General features: G+C 40.6%; 1 protein-coding gene and 2 pseudogenes across 2 annotated transcripts; all 3 read right to left on the bottom strand.

Annotated features, from left to right (window-relative positions):
* Positions 1–11,272, bottom strand: part of LOC149042613 (uncharacterized) — an 85,018-nt pseudogene extending 73,746 nt beyond the window's left edge.
* On the bottom strand, positions 2,123–6,528 carry LOC149042614 (uncharacterized; annotated as a pseudogene). The gene has a single exon (XR_016188391.1). The product of XR_016188391.1 is annotated as an uncharacterized LOC149042614 (transcript).
* LOC149042612 (uncharacterized) lies at positions 9,777–12,645 on the bottom strand. Its single transcript, XM_089212137.1, has one exon. The coding sequence runs from the start codon at positions 12,013–12,015 to the stop codon at positions 11,269–11,271; it is 747 nt and encodes a 248-aa protein (XP_089068263.1). The 5' UTR covers positions 12,016–12,645; the 3' UTR covers positions 9,777–11,268.
* Between the last annotated feature and the right edge of the window lie 631 nt (positions 12,646–13,276).

Below are 13,276 nucleotides of genomic sequence, written 5' to 3'. Positions count from 1 at the left end.
GTCCTTAAAGTGAGACTATTAATCGTAAATGGCATCTATTCAGATTAACAGTCTCAAAGTGTCTTCTATCACGATTAATAATTGTGGTAAGTACGACTATTAATCGCGACTGAACTCGTTAATAGTCGTATTTGACGGGCTTTAGACTAATTGATCATACATTGCATCGCATCTGACAGCAAATGTCCTTATTTATCGCAAGGAAATGTACTCTTCTCAAAAGAAAGTTCAAGCTAGACTCTAATTTTTGAACGGCCGCCATTACGACCAAAACTTCACAATCTGTTTTTTCCTCGCATGTGGCTTTCTAGGCAATATATAACATATTTGAAGTTTGCTCGAGTACAAGTTCTCAGTGAAATTCATCTGTGTTTTAAAAGTGTGCTTACAGACTACGTTTTCTTTGTAAGCAAGCAATAGATGGAACTGGCAGTGGTGATAAACATGATGAAATTAATTCACGCTCAGATAACTTGAATCGCACCGCTCTTGTACCACTGGCTTTGCTGAATTGGAATTGACCAGGATTGATCGTTAATAAAGATCTGTTTCACTTATGTCCTTTCCTTGCTGTTTTTTTTTTTGCCCCTTTTTTTTTTGGGAGATACGCAATTCTGAAAAAGATGCATCGCATTTTACATATAACGCAGAAAAATGTGAGTCGCGGATAAATTTCTCCATGCTACAAGACTTTTTCCAAAACTGTCGTGTTTTCGAAATGGGTCCTGTAAGAGCAATACAGAAAACGATCTATCGGAATGGAAAAACCATGTGCGCTTTTTCTCAGTGAAATGTTTTCAAGATTTTTGCAGTTAGACGCCGATGCGGTGAGATGTTCATTTCGAAATGGCGATACTTATCCAGCGGTAAAATGTAGTAGTTTTTGACCCAAAACAACAGCAAGAACGGCCCACTTCACTTCTTTTGGAAGAAAAAAAATAAAGACGTCATACTCTTTCGTTAATAACATATATAATAACACATATAAATTGACGCAAACATCTAAAAACAGTGCGCGACTGTCGATTCATTATTTTGATAGGAAATTATTTAGATCCAAACACGTAATGTCGGCATGGTTATTCGTGGTTTCCAAAACTGCTTTCATTCGATTAGCATATTTCGGAGAGATATACTAAACTTCTAAACAAGTGCACAGAGGGTCCTCATCGAAAGTGCGTTTCCTTTCCGTCGCCAAACCTTTTTATGCGGAATTCGAGGCTGACATCACGCACCCCCTCCGGGTGAAAAAAATATGTTGGCGCTAGAAATAACAGGGTATCTGTCTGTTTCAACCCAAACATCTTGTGGTGGCAACAGAAACATTCTAAAAACATTCACTTGAATTCGCAGAGTAATGTTTTATTGACTTGCTACAACCGAATGAACTCTTCTAGGAAGCTCTTTCTTACCCCGCGAAAATCTTATTTTCGCGGGAAAAAGTCAAAAACGTGAATATGACTTTCATTTATTCACAGCCGTTTAAACAGTCAAAAACTTTTTCAGTTTACAATTGTCTTTGCTAAGAACTATAAATAAAATTTTAAATACTAAAATCTAATGAATATTTACAAATTGGCAATTTAGGGACTAAACATAACAACAGTCACATACTAGCTCCTTTCCTTCCCTGGAACCTGTTTAAGAAATGTAACGGACTTGTTTCTGAGTTAAGGCCTACTTAGTGTTTTACATCTTATAGCTTAAGGTAATTTCTCAGTTTTGCACCACGCATCCCAAATTGTGCATGAAAATCATGTAATCAGGGGAATGAGCATCCCTGCAATCTAAGAACAGGGTATTGTTTTTCATTTCATGGACCAGATAATGAGGTACGATAGTCCTTAGCTCTTGAACGAGCATGGTGACCCATGTATGTATGTATGTATGTGTGTGTATATATATCTATATATATATATATATATATATATATATATATATATATATATATATATATATATATATATATATATATAACTAACTGCAGACAGTACTGTTTCGGCCTTCTGGGCCTCATCAGTGCAGTGCTGATGCTTGGATGGAGGTAAGGCCATGTAGCCACCCCAAGTGATCTCACACATGTGGAATCATCTAAGCCAATGGAGAATGGGCTTCTGTTTTCAACGCTTTATTCAAGACCCGACGCGTTTTGGCATTTGCCTTCCTCAGGGGCCTTAACATGCAATTGTTACAGAGTCGTAATTGGTTAATTGTGTGACGTAGTACAATGCGTGTTGCTTAATTAAATCCTGAGTAAAATCCCTCGTAAACAATTAGTGTTTCTAATTGGTTAAGAGTTTTAAAACCTTAATAACGTATGTTTTAAACAATTTATGTACCCAAAACTTTATAAAGGCCTTCGCGTAAAAGCTTTATCCAGTTCTTTTGTTTAGTCCATACGGCTGAATGGAGTTTAATGTTCTTTTCCAGAAAATCTCTCTTTCTCTAAGGACCTCTTTCTTTTTGTCAGCCTCTAAATGATCTTTTCTGATTTGCTCTATAATGGTTATGGTAACATTATCGTCAAAGTCGTGAGTTCGTTTGTTATGTAAAAAGTGTTCAGTGAGTTCGCAGCTACTCACTCCCTTTTTAATATGGTCTCTATGATTGTTTAACCGTGGGTTAAATGCCGTTTCGCTTTTGCCAATGTATTGAAGTTTGGAAATGTTGCACTCGATTATGTAAATGATCCATGACGATTGGCAGTCCATTGTATGAAATATGGTAAAGGTCTTGTTGTTATTGGGACTGGTGAAAGTTGTGGTCTGGTTGATCTTTTTACACCAACTACACTTCGTTCTTTCACATGTTCTACATCCCTTTGGTATAAAATTTTGAGGAATTTCATTTACAAATCGTGAACGCACAAGTCTGTCTCGTAGACTTTTTGGTCGTCGGTAGGCGACTAAAGGTGGCTTGTTGAAAATGAGTGATAATCTTTCTTTTGATTGGAGAAAGTTCCAATTTCATTCAGCAATTTCTGCAATAAAAGTGGTATGGGAGTTGAATGTGGTAACCAGAAGAATTCGGTCTGTTGGTTCACGTTCTTTGGTCTGTAAACATTCCTCTTGAGTCAATGTTAGCACTTTCTGCATTTCGTGGAGAACTTTGTGTTGTGCATAACCACACGCTACAAAGAAATCCGAATATTCCAGGATTTGTTTCTTCAATGTGTCTGTTGAAGAGCATATTCGCCTCAAACGTCAAGGCTTGACTGTATGGGATGCTCCGTTTCAGATGAGGTCGATGTGCTGATGTCCTATGGAGGTATGGATGAGTATCAGTTGGTTTCTGATAAACATCTGTAATAATGTTACCTTGATTATCCTTTAGAACGGTCGTATCAAGGAAATTCACTGAATGTGTAAAGATTTCGTGTGTGAACTTGATTGAGGATGCTACACTGTTAAGGTAATTTATGAAATTAATCAGAGTCTTCATCACTTTTCCAGATAAAGAATATATCATCTATAAAGCGTACCCAGAGTATAATATGGTCTACCCACTCTGTTTGGTACACGAATCTTTCTTCAAGTCTTCCCATGTATACGTTTGCAAAGTTGGGTGTGACTCTGGTTCCCATGGCTGTTCCTTTGATTTGAATGTAGTGTTCATTGCCAAAGGTAAAATTGTTGAGTTTGAGAACCTTCTCGAGGAGATATGATAATGTTTTCGGTGATGGCTTATTCTGGTTCGTTTCGCCTAGCTCTTCCTCCACAATAGCGAGTCCTTCGTCTGTGTCTATATTGGTATATAGGCTTGATACGTCCAGTGTTGCTAAGAAACACTTTTCGGGTAACTTGCCCAAAGCCCGTATTCGCGTAATGAAGTGTGTGGTATCTTATATATATATATATATATATTTTTTTTTTGCATAACTTTGGTGTGCAATTTCTCCTCTTTAATTATGAGAATAAGAAAAACTTCCTTAAAGGCAAAAAAAAGATAAAGCCAAAAGCGTGCACAAAGTCCATTGCTTGGGCATGCAGATTATGACCTTGAAGGGAACAACTCAAGGAACAATTTGAGTCTATGTCATTTAAATGTGGGGCAATTTCCCACAAATTATATATAAAGTTGTTCATTATGCTGGAGACTTAACTTTTTTTCAATTTTTTTTTCCTGAGGAATCACCCAAGGAGGAGCATGTACACCTCTTTCGAAATATTTGAATTTGGTAAAACAAAATGTAATTTGTTTCCAGGAAACACGAGTTGGCATTGCTAGCAAAAAATTAAACCACAGTTAAATAGACTCAATTAAAACTAAGCTGAAATATTGACTAATCAACAACCCATTATTTACTGTGGTGTAGTGGTGGTGTATTTTTATTGCTAGCAACCAACAATGGGGTGAATAATTGTTTTAGTATAAACCAAAACATTGAGATAATAAAACAGAAACCGATGACTTAAGCTTATTTATTTCTGTAACATTGACATTGGTTTTGGGCACAAATACTGTGCAAGTTGCTTTATGGGGAAAAACAAAGGACATTTGGAGTTTTAGCAGACAGTCAGAGGAAACCTCCAAGACCACTCTCAAATATTAAAATTGGGGCATTTTGGGTTAAAATCAAAGAAATATTGATGGGTGTATCTGAACCTTTTTCACAGGTGCTGGGTCCTGTACTTCAGCTAACTGACCTTTCTGTAAAATCAACAATACAGTAAACAAAAGTTGACTGGGAATGAAAAATTTTCCACCACAATAGTTATTTTTTCACCTTTTAATCTCTGTGGAATATACAATGACTGTAAAGGGGGTTGACCAATTACTACCTCCTATTGCGTAGAGGAAGATGTTGTATTAGAGATGTTATTGCAAAGTGAGATGCATCATAAAGCATAAAATGTTGACAATGTAAAACGTGTAACTGAACATCAGCATTAAGATGTTTTCTTGTGGTATTATATTGAATTCGCACCAAACATATATCTTTTGATAAAACTTTCCTCAAATTATTTAAAGCTCGTTTGCTTCCTTCCCCTCTGTTATCAGTCTTTTCAGGAGGTACATAGTTCCCCCTAAGATCAAGTGGATCTGTTTTGTGAAATGTTTGGTTAAAATACAGTTTGTTTCAGCTTCCTTCCATTCTCTGATCGGCTGATTCAGAAGTGACTTTTAATCAATATTAATGGTTCTTACTAATGGAGTTGCCACTCAAGACTCTGTTTACTTTTTCTCTCTTTATGATATCTTCTGTTTAATTCACTTGTATACAAATATTTTATGATAATCAATTACCCTATTTTCCTCCCTCAGACGGCCAATTTCTTGAAGGTTGTTGTGCACCTTCCGAGAGATAACTTCCAAAGGTGTCTAGAGAAAGATAAGAATTCGCCTTTACCCTTCACCATACAGTAACTATTAATATTGTTTGACTAAAAAGCATAGTGAATCAATACAATATTCATGTGGACATTTTTATTAGTGAAATTCTGTTCTCTTCAGGTTTTCGGCAAAAATATATTTTAGGTGTCACTGTCCAACAATAGTACAATTTCTTTCTCCTATATAATCCCTCACTTTTTTTAAGGTCTCTCCCTAAACAAAGGATTTATTAATTCTCTAATTATTGAAATTTTATCCGGAATGGCAACTCTCTTTTTAAGTACAGATGAAAAACAGACTTTCCGTGTGCCATTTAATGTACAGTGTGCAAAATTTTTGAATCACATGAAAATATACTCTTTGTTTCTGAAGTAAACTCGAAGCGTGTGTTCATGAAAAACCAACTTCTTTATTGCAAGCCCCAAAACACGTGCTATTTTTTACCAGAAAGATATCCAAAGTACGCTTACACAAAGTATCATCCTGAGACGTACGTTATGTAACACTGTAACCATAAAATTATAGAACGAAGAAATCTACGGCATCCCCCTAGTTAAAAAAAACATTTCCTGTTAGCATGAAAATATTGGTTCCTAATAACAGTAACGGCAGGAGACGGAAGATCCACTAAAGTCCGAGTCTATATAACGAAATAAAAAAAAAAAAACTGCAGAGGTTATACACTAATTGGTGATTACCAAGGATTGATATCAAGCGCTGTTTGGAACTAAAAATGCTTTAAAAAAAACCCTCTTAGTCTTTGCCTATTTTGCACTGTTCAACGTCATTTCCTTTATGAGTCACTCCTAGTTAAAAATCACTTTCGAAGTTTTATTCATATCAGTATTTTACTGGTGCTTTAATGATATGCCTTGGTCGGGATGTTTGGACGTTATCTGATGGGTTATCAGCTTGCTGCTTCATGGGGGTCTCTGGCTTTGGCTTTGGTAGACTAGTCATAGCCTTGGTGTTTGGTATTTCCACTGCCATTGGTACGCCTTCTTCCCTTCTTTTCGTAAAAACTTTTGCCATAGGTGGAGTAGGGACATATCTGGAAATTGGCTTGATGTGGACCCGGTCTCTGGAATAGCAGGTAATTTAGTGTTAACAACTGGGTTGAAAACGTAAATTAGCCACCGTAAAGGGTAAAAAAGCTGACGTTTCGAGCGTTAGCCCTTCGTCAGAGCGATGGTGTTCAATCAATAATCAACTATACTATCGACCGTTATGCTGGAAGATTCACAACCCAGAATCTGCATAGCATTGGTTGTGATCACAGGGATAACTGCTGCTTGTTTCTGTCTGGGTTGGGGCTCCAGAAAGGATGGGCAGGCTAGAATAAGCCTCCTGATCTGTCCAGACATGCCAGGCCAAAACCACGTGTCTCTTGCTCTTTGAATAGATTTGTTCACTCCCTGATGGACTCGGTGTAGCTTCTGGAGCAAACGTTCGCACATTTTCTGCGGGACCAGGCTCCTTTGGCTCTTCACATTGCCATCAATGACTGCAATGTCATGTCTGTAACCCCAGTCGGCTGTGGCCAACACAGGGCGCTGGCGATGGCACACACCTTGAGAGGCAGTTGGATATGTGCATCTCAACACCCTTCTTGTATTCGATTGTGAGATCGTAGCCTTGACATCGCTGTAAAAGTCGTTGCAGCCGGGTGCTTGTGTCTCTGATGTCTTTCTTAATGATCTGTTGTAGTGGAGTGTGGTCATTGACTATCTTGAATCTTTGTCCATACACATACTGTCGGTAGTGATTAACTGCCCAGGCAACAGCAAGCATCTCGCGTTCCAGGTTACAATATCTCGTTTCCACGTCAATCAAGCCTCTAGATGTGAAGTTGACTGGCGTGCCGTCTTGGAGTAGACATGCACCCAGGCCCTCATCACATTCAATAGTGATTTCTTTCTGTGGGTCAAAGTATTGCAGTGTTTTGTTATCTTTGACCTCGGCCTTGCTTCTAGTATCTTGGTGTGTGTGTCTTCCCATGCAAATTCTGCATTTTTCTTTATCAGAGCGTGGAGGTCCTTCATCTTGGCAGCCAGGTTGGGTATAAACTTTCCCAGGTAGTTGAACATTCCTAGCAGTGACTGTAGTTCCTGCTTGTTCCTTGGCATAGCCAACTTCTCTATCCCTTGGATTTTCTTCATGTGCGGTTTTAATCTTTTCTTCGATAGGGTATGGCCGAAGTAATTTATTTCCTCTAATAGGATCTTTGCTTTCTTTGGATTCAGCCTGAAACCTGAGTCTTGACATCGTTGGATTATTTTGTTAACTGCCAAGTCGTGTTCCTCCCTTGTCCTTGCAGCTATTAGGACATCATCTGCAATGCAATAGACATCAGGGATGTCATTGAATGTTTCATCAAAGGCTCGCTTGAATATCTCCTGGCTACTCACAATCCCAAATAGAAGCCTTTGCATGCATATCGTCCAAAGGGCGTATTGAGGGTGAGTAGGGGTACGCTGTCTGGATGTACTTCCATATTCCAATAGCCAGACGATTGGTCAAGGGCGGAGAAATACTTGCAACCATGTAGTTTTTGTGATATACCTTCCATTTTCGGTGCATAATGGTGTGGCCTCTTCACTGCTTTGTTGAGCGGCTTTGGATTGAGACATACCCTGATGTCTCCATTGGATGTACACAGTACGTTGCTTACCCATGGTGTTGCGTCTTCTTGCTTCTTGATAATATCAATGCCCACCATCCAGTCTAAGTTATTCTTCAGAGGCTCCTGCATTTTTGGGGGTACACTGTATCTGCGACTGACCACTGGTGGGACTTTTTCATCTATCTCGATCCGGTATTGGTAGCCTTTTAGCTTTCCAACACCTTCGAATTATGTCATTAGCATCCTTAATGACTTGGGTTGTATCCTTAATCTTGATAGGCTTCTTCACCTTTAGAGAATACCTGGATTTTGCTGAGTATTGGTCTGGTGCTGGGGTAACTTCTTTTTCCTCCACAGTACCATCTTTGACCTCACTCACGTCATAGGGGCCATGGCAGTCCTTGGTGACGTGTTTGGGCAGTTTCTTACCAAAATGTGTCTTGGTAGACTTAGTTTCTTCAGCCTTTGCTTCGATAGAGTCAACTTGCACTGTCACTTCGTCAGTGTCTGAGAGGTCTGCTTCGCTATCTCCTGAGTCTGCAATGGCTTTGCGAAACTTTTTCGTGGTCCCAGTATTTGTTTCTGTTGGCCAAATCGCTTGCTGGAAGCATCAGCAATTGCCTTGCTGTGGCACTGCTCAGCAAACTGGCCCTTCTTTTTGCATTTATTGCATTCTTTCCCATAGGCAGGGCGCTGTTTGCGTCCACATCTTTTACAGTCGTATTGGTTTTTTGTGCGTCCATCACTGGAAGTCTTGGACTTTTTGCTAAAGGACTTCTTTTGTTGTCTGAGCTCTTCTGCACTTTTTGTTTACCAGGTTGTAGTCCCTCCTAATCTTTTCTACTTCGCAAATGAGTGTCTGAGCTTGTTCCTCAGCTCTGGCAGTGTCGAGAACACGGCTGGCATCTGCATCTTTTTGTAATGCATAGACTTTCTCTTTAATTTTCGTGTTCGTCAAGCCAAATTTCAGGCTTTCCGCCTCAAGGACTTTTTGTATCACGGGATCGTACTCGCACTGATGGAGGACATCACGTATTCGTCCGTAAAACATGTCCACTGATTCTCCTTTCTCCTGTTCCATGAACTTCAGTGTCATTCTCGTGGTGCTCCACGAGCCTTGGCAACCTTCCTTCGTGGAACACAAATTGTCAAAGAAGTTCCACAGCGGGGTGAATTTTTCCTTGTCTCCGGGGGGGAATGGGTGTAGCTCATGTTTGACGCATGCCTCTGGCCCCATCCACATTAGCACTTTGTTCACTTTAACATTGTCCTCAAGACCGCCATAGCATTCTAAAACCTTTTTTGCTAAAGTCTTGAAGCATAAGTATTCTTGGTGTATCTTTTGAGAAGTGAAATCCAACCTCTTGGGCATTTCAACTCCATGTAGCCTTGCTCTAGCGGCTTGCTCAATTGCAGCTTGTCGCGTCCTCCGTTAGGCGTCAGTTTCGGCATGGTGACTGAATTGCCTGTGTAATCAGAGTTTTTCTTCATTATACCGTATTTCACTGACTATGTTGTCCGTTCCAGGGCTCTACTGGGCAGGATCACTGTTCTCAATAAGCGTTCTCAATAAGCTAATGAGTAATCTAAACTCGCTGACCTGTGCTAGGATGGCTTCGGTGAAGACAAATTCGTGGCACTTTCCAAAATCCAAGATGGCAGCTGGCTTGGTTTACTGTAGTAATAGTGCAATAATACTGCAATAGTGCCCAAAGAGGGAAAATTCCCCCCCGCCAACAACACAACAACAACACAATCTGTTTTTGGCCAAGAGAGAAGTTTATTCAGCTAGATCCTAGAATAATGAAATAGGAACAAACAAGGAAGCGAAACCGAACTGAAGCGAAAGGAAAGAAGAGAGGACCATTGTGCTGTAGAAATCATTGAGACACCATTATAAGCTCTGAGAAAACAGCGCCACCACGCGATATTCTTGCGAAATTCCGCGGTCAAGTTGACGTGATGATGATTGAAAAGAACCTTACGTAGAAGAATGAGAATGCGGGCGATAAAGATGTGACTCTGACGCACACACTTGGAAATAAAGATCAGTTTTCCCACTAGAGACTGAAGGGCAGCCTTCGTTGCTGTTCGTTTGTGAATCAATTGCTCAAGCAATTATTCAAGCAATTGTTCAAGTTCGCAGAGTCACCCAGGGCTCACCGAAAGAGTTAATGCGCCTGTGTTCAACTCGACATCTAAACAAATCATAACTGGAGAGGGCGGGCATGCTTTTTCTGAAGATTCTTGTAACCCAAGTGAAGACAATAAATTGCTAAGGGCCTGAAAATCCGTTTGTGCATTAAAGGCCGGAGACACGCCGATGAAATCGTCTAAATAGGTAAACACCATGCATCCTTGTTGTGATGCGACCCAGGCAACAGCAGCAGTAGAGCGTTGGCACGCCATAGCGGCAGAGCGCAATCTCATCGTGAGAACGGTGTCGAAATAAAACTGTTTGTTCCAAGTGTATCCCAGAAAAGGATAATCTTTGGGTTTCACTGGGAACTGGCGGTACGCCTTGCAAAGGTCACGCTTGTACAAATAACAACCACGGCCCAAAGCAACAACGGCATCCACAATGTCTTCAATTGTAGGATAGTGTAATGAAAGTGGTGCCCCCAAATACGAGTCACTAGGAATACCATCATTTACTGAATGACCGGACGGCCAACTCAAATCCACGATAACCCTTCTCTCCTCGGAATCCCGCTTTTCCACGGTATCGAGAGGGGAGAGCACAAACCCCTGCATGAACGGAGCCTTGTCAAAAGGCCCTGCAATGCGGCCGAGTTGGACTTCTTTAGACAGGTACGTATTAACTTGGTCTGGAAAGGTCAACGCGCCCCGATGTGTGCGAAGATCAAAAATGGGCAAAGTATCAGACATGTAACCGATAGGCCAGCCGAATTCAAGAAAGTCGCAAATAACATTATCCGGATAATGCTGAAGGAGTTCACGCCACTTAGCGATATTGAACGCAGAGAAAACCGGGATCCGTGCCACGCGATAATTCTGCTCACCAGTCAGAGCCACAGAGCGATGCACGTCGAGAAAATTGGGAAAGGAAGAACTGAGCCTCAACAAAGAACTAGAAGGGCAGAAACGTGCTCCCGGAAACTGACACGAGAAACCGGAAAGTCTTGAATCATCAACAAAAGGAGAAACATGAAGTCTCGCACTATCATACTGAAATTGTTCTTGTCTCGTACCTAAAACGTCATGTTCAAAAACCTCAGAAACGAAATAATCACTGTAGAGGGCACCTTCATCAGGAAAATTTGTAGGATGAACGAAGGTGCTCGATGAACCTAGTTTTTTGCCCTAGAGTTAGTGGAAAGAGGGCACTCCTTCGATCCCTCTGGGTGCAAAGCTTGTGTACGTCCTTTGACCCAACAGTTGGCACAAATGTGACGGAGCCATTTCCTCTCGCCGCGGAGCAAACCGTAGTGATCTTGTTCAAACGAGCACGTCTGTCTTTGGTAATCTCGACAAAACAGAATCGGAACGTTCGCGGAAGAAGAAGCGCTCGCGGACGGCTTGGTTGCCTTGAGATGACCATACAAAGTACGGCTTTCTAAAGGTAGAAATGAATCTCCCCATTGGAGCAATCCATGTTCGATCTCTAACAGAACTGCGCCGTGAAAACTCAAAACAGCCTGGCATTCGTAAAGCTGGGAAAAATACATTAGCGAAACCAGATGTTTAAGACGGGAAGAACGTTCCACCTCAGATAAATCTGGGGACAAGAGGATCTGGCCATAACCGGCAACGAATTCTTCGAGTTTAAGCTCCTCGTATTTGACGTCGCGGCGACCTTGAGTAATGCTGAGATAACAATGTGGCCATGACTGCGGATACAAGACGGTGCTTGTTATCTTGGCTTCTTTCCCAGACTTGAGAGACTTACCGCCGTGCGCGTGTGCTGTCTTGGCCTTCGTACTAAGAGGACTTTGCAGATCGCTGTCGTCACCATCAGAATCACTAGTCGACGCACTGGAGTCAGCTAACCCAAGCTGGGCGACTTGTTGATCAGCTTTTCGGGAGAGGCGGGCCATAGCCCATAATTCGGGCAAAGTAACGGCAGAAACAGGTTGTGATGCTGGAGCAACATCATGGCCATCAGAAAGCGGGAGCGTGGACGCGTTGTGACCATCCGTCACCTTTTTCTTCTCCACCAAGGCTCGTAGCTTCCTATCATCTGCTTGAACCTCTGCTAAACCAGTAGTTAACGACTGGACCGCAACGAGCAAAGAATTCAAAGTAGCTTGAATGGTTGAATCATTTAGAGAAGCGTCCTGTGCTTGGGGGGCGGTGTCGTCTTCACCTGCTAACTCTTCTTCATCATCTGGCACCGGCCTGGGACACTGTTAATCAGATTTCCCGAACTTGTGCTCGGCTTGGGTAATTTTACGACCTGGACAACGCTTGGTTCGACCCATTGAAATTAATAAACGTACGAAAAACAACGCCACTTGACAAAACACTGTTCACGCTACGAGAGCTGTAACAAAACTGAAACCTAATACTGTAAACAATAAAGAATAGACAAAGGTGTGTTGCGTGGCGTGAGGCAATTAATCCCTTTGCGCAATAGTGCCCAAAGAGGGAAAATTCAGCCAAAGTTCTAACTCAATTGTTTTATTTGAAGATAAAATTACCTTCTTTAACGAGACCACCTCACTTTTTAAATCCTTTGATAATATTTTGGAAAGATAGCAACATTTCAGCAAGTGAATTGGAACCTGGTGACGGTTATCTATATGGTGGTGACTGTTTAAGTCTCAAATGACGATATTTCCATACCCATCTATCTCATTAAAAATCATTTAATGTAAATTGATCAATATATACCTCAAGAACAAACAAAAGTTAACACTTTAATTCTCTACCTACATAATCCACCAATACTGATGTCAAAGCTAAAGCAAACTAGTGAGCTAGTGATAAATGACTAAAAAATGGCGTCAAATCCATCAGAAATTGGATTTTGCCAGAGTAAGCAAAGTAGTTTAATACCTTTTCCAACAACTTAATTTCTTTGCGTAATTTTTCTATGGTTTCTTTACCATCTTTGACCTCCTGAAAGATAGATTAGGCTGTTAATGAAGACACCAATAATGGTTAATAATAAGAAGAAACCCAATTTATTCCTAAATCTAGCTCATACATATCCTTAAATGTATATATAATTGTCTTTTTTAGAGGGGATGATTTTAAAATTAAAAAAAAATAGGAATTGTCAATATTATGCTCACCTAATTTGATCTCAGACAACAGAAACATCAGTAGGATTAAATAAAAATCAAGCTCCTCTAT

The sequence above is a fragment of the Pocillopora damicornis genome, chromosome 7 (assembly GCF_964200805.1).
Source record: "Pocillopora damicornis chromosome 7, jaPocDami1.2, whole genome shotgun sequence".
NCBI classification, from domain to species: Eukaryota; Metazoa; Cnidaria; class Anthozoa; order Scleractinia; family Pocilloporidae; genus Pocillopora; species Pocillopora damicornis.
Note: the sequence above shows the minus strand (reverse complement) of the source record. Positions and strands in the feature narration are given on the sequence as shown.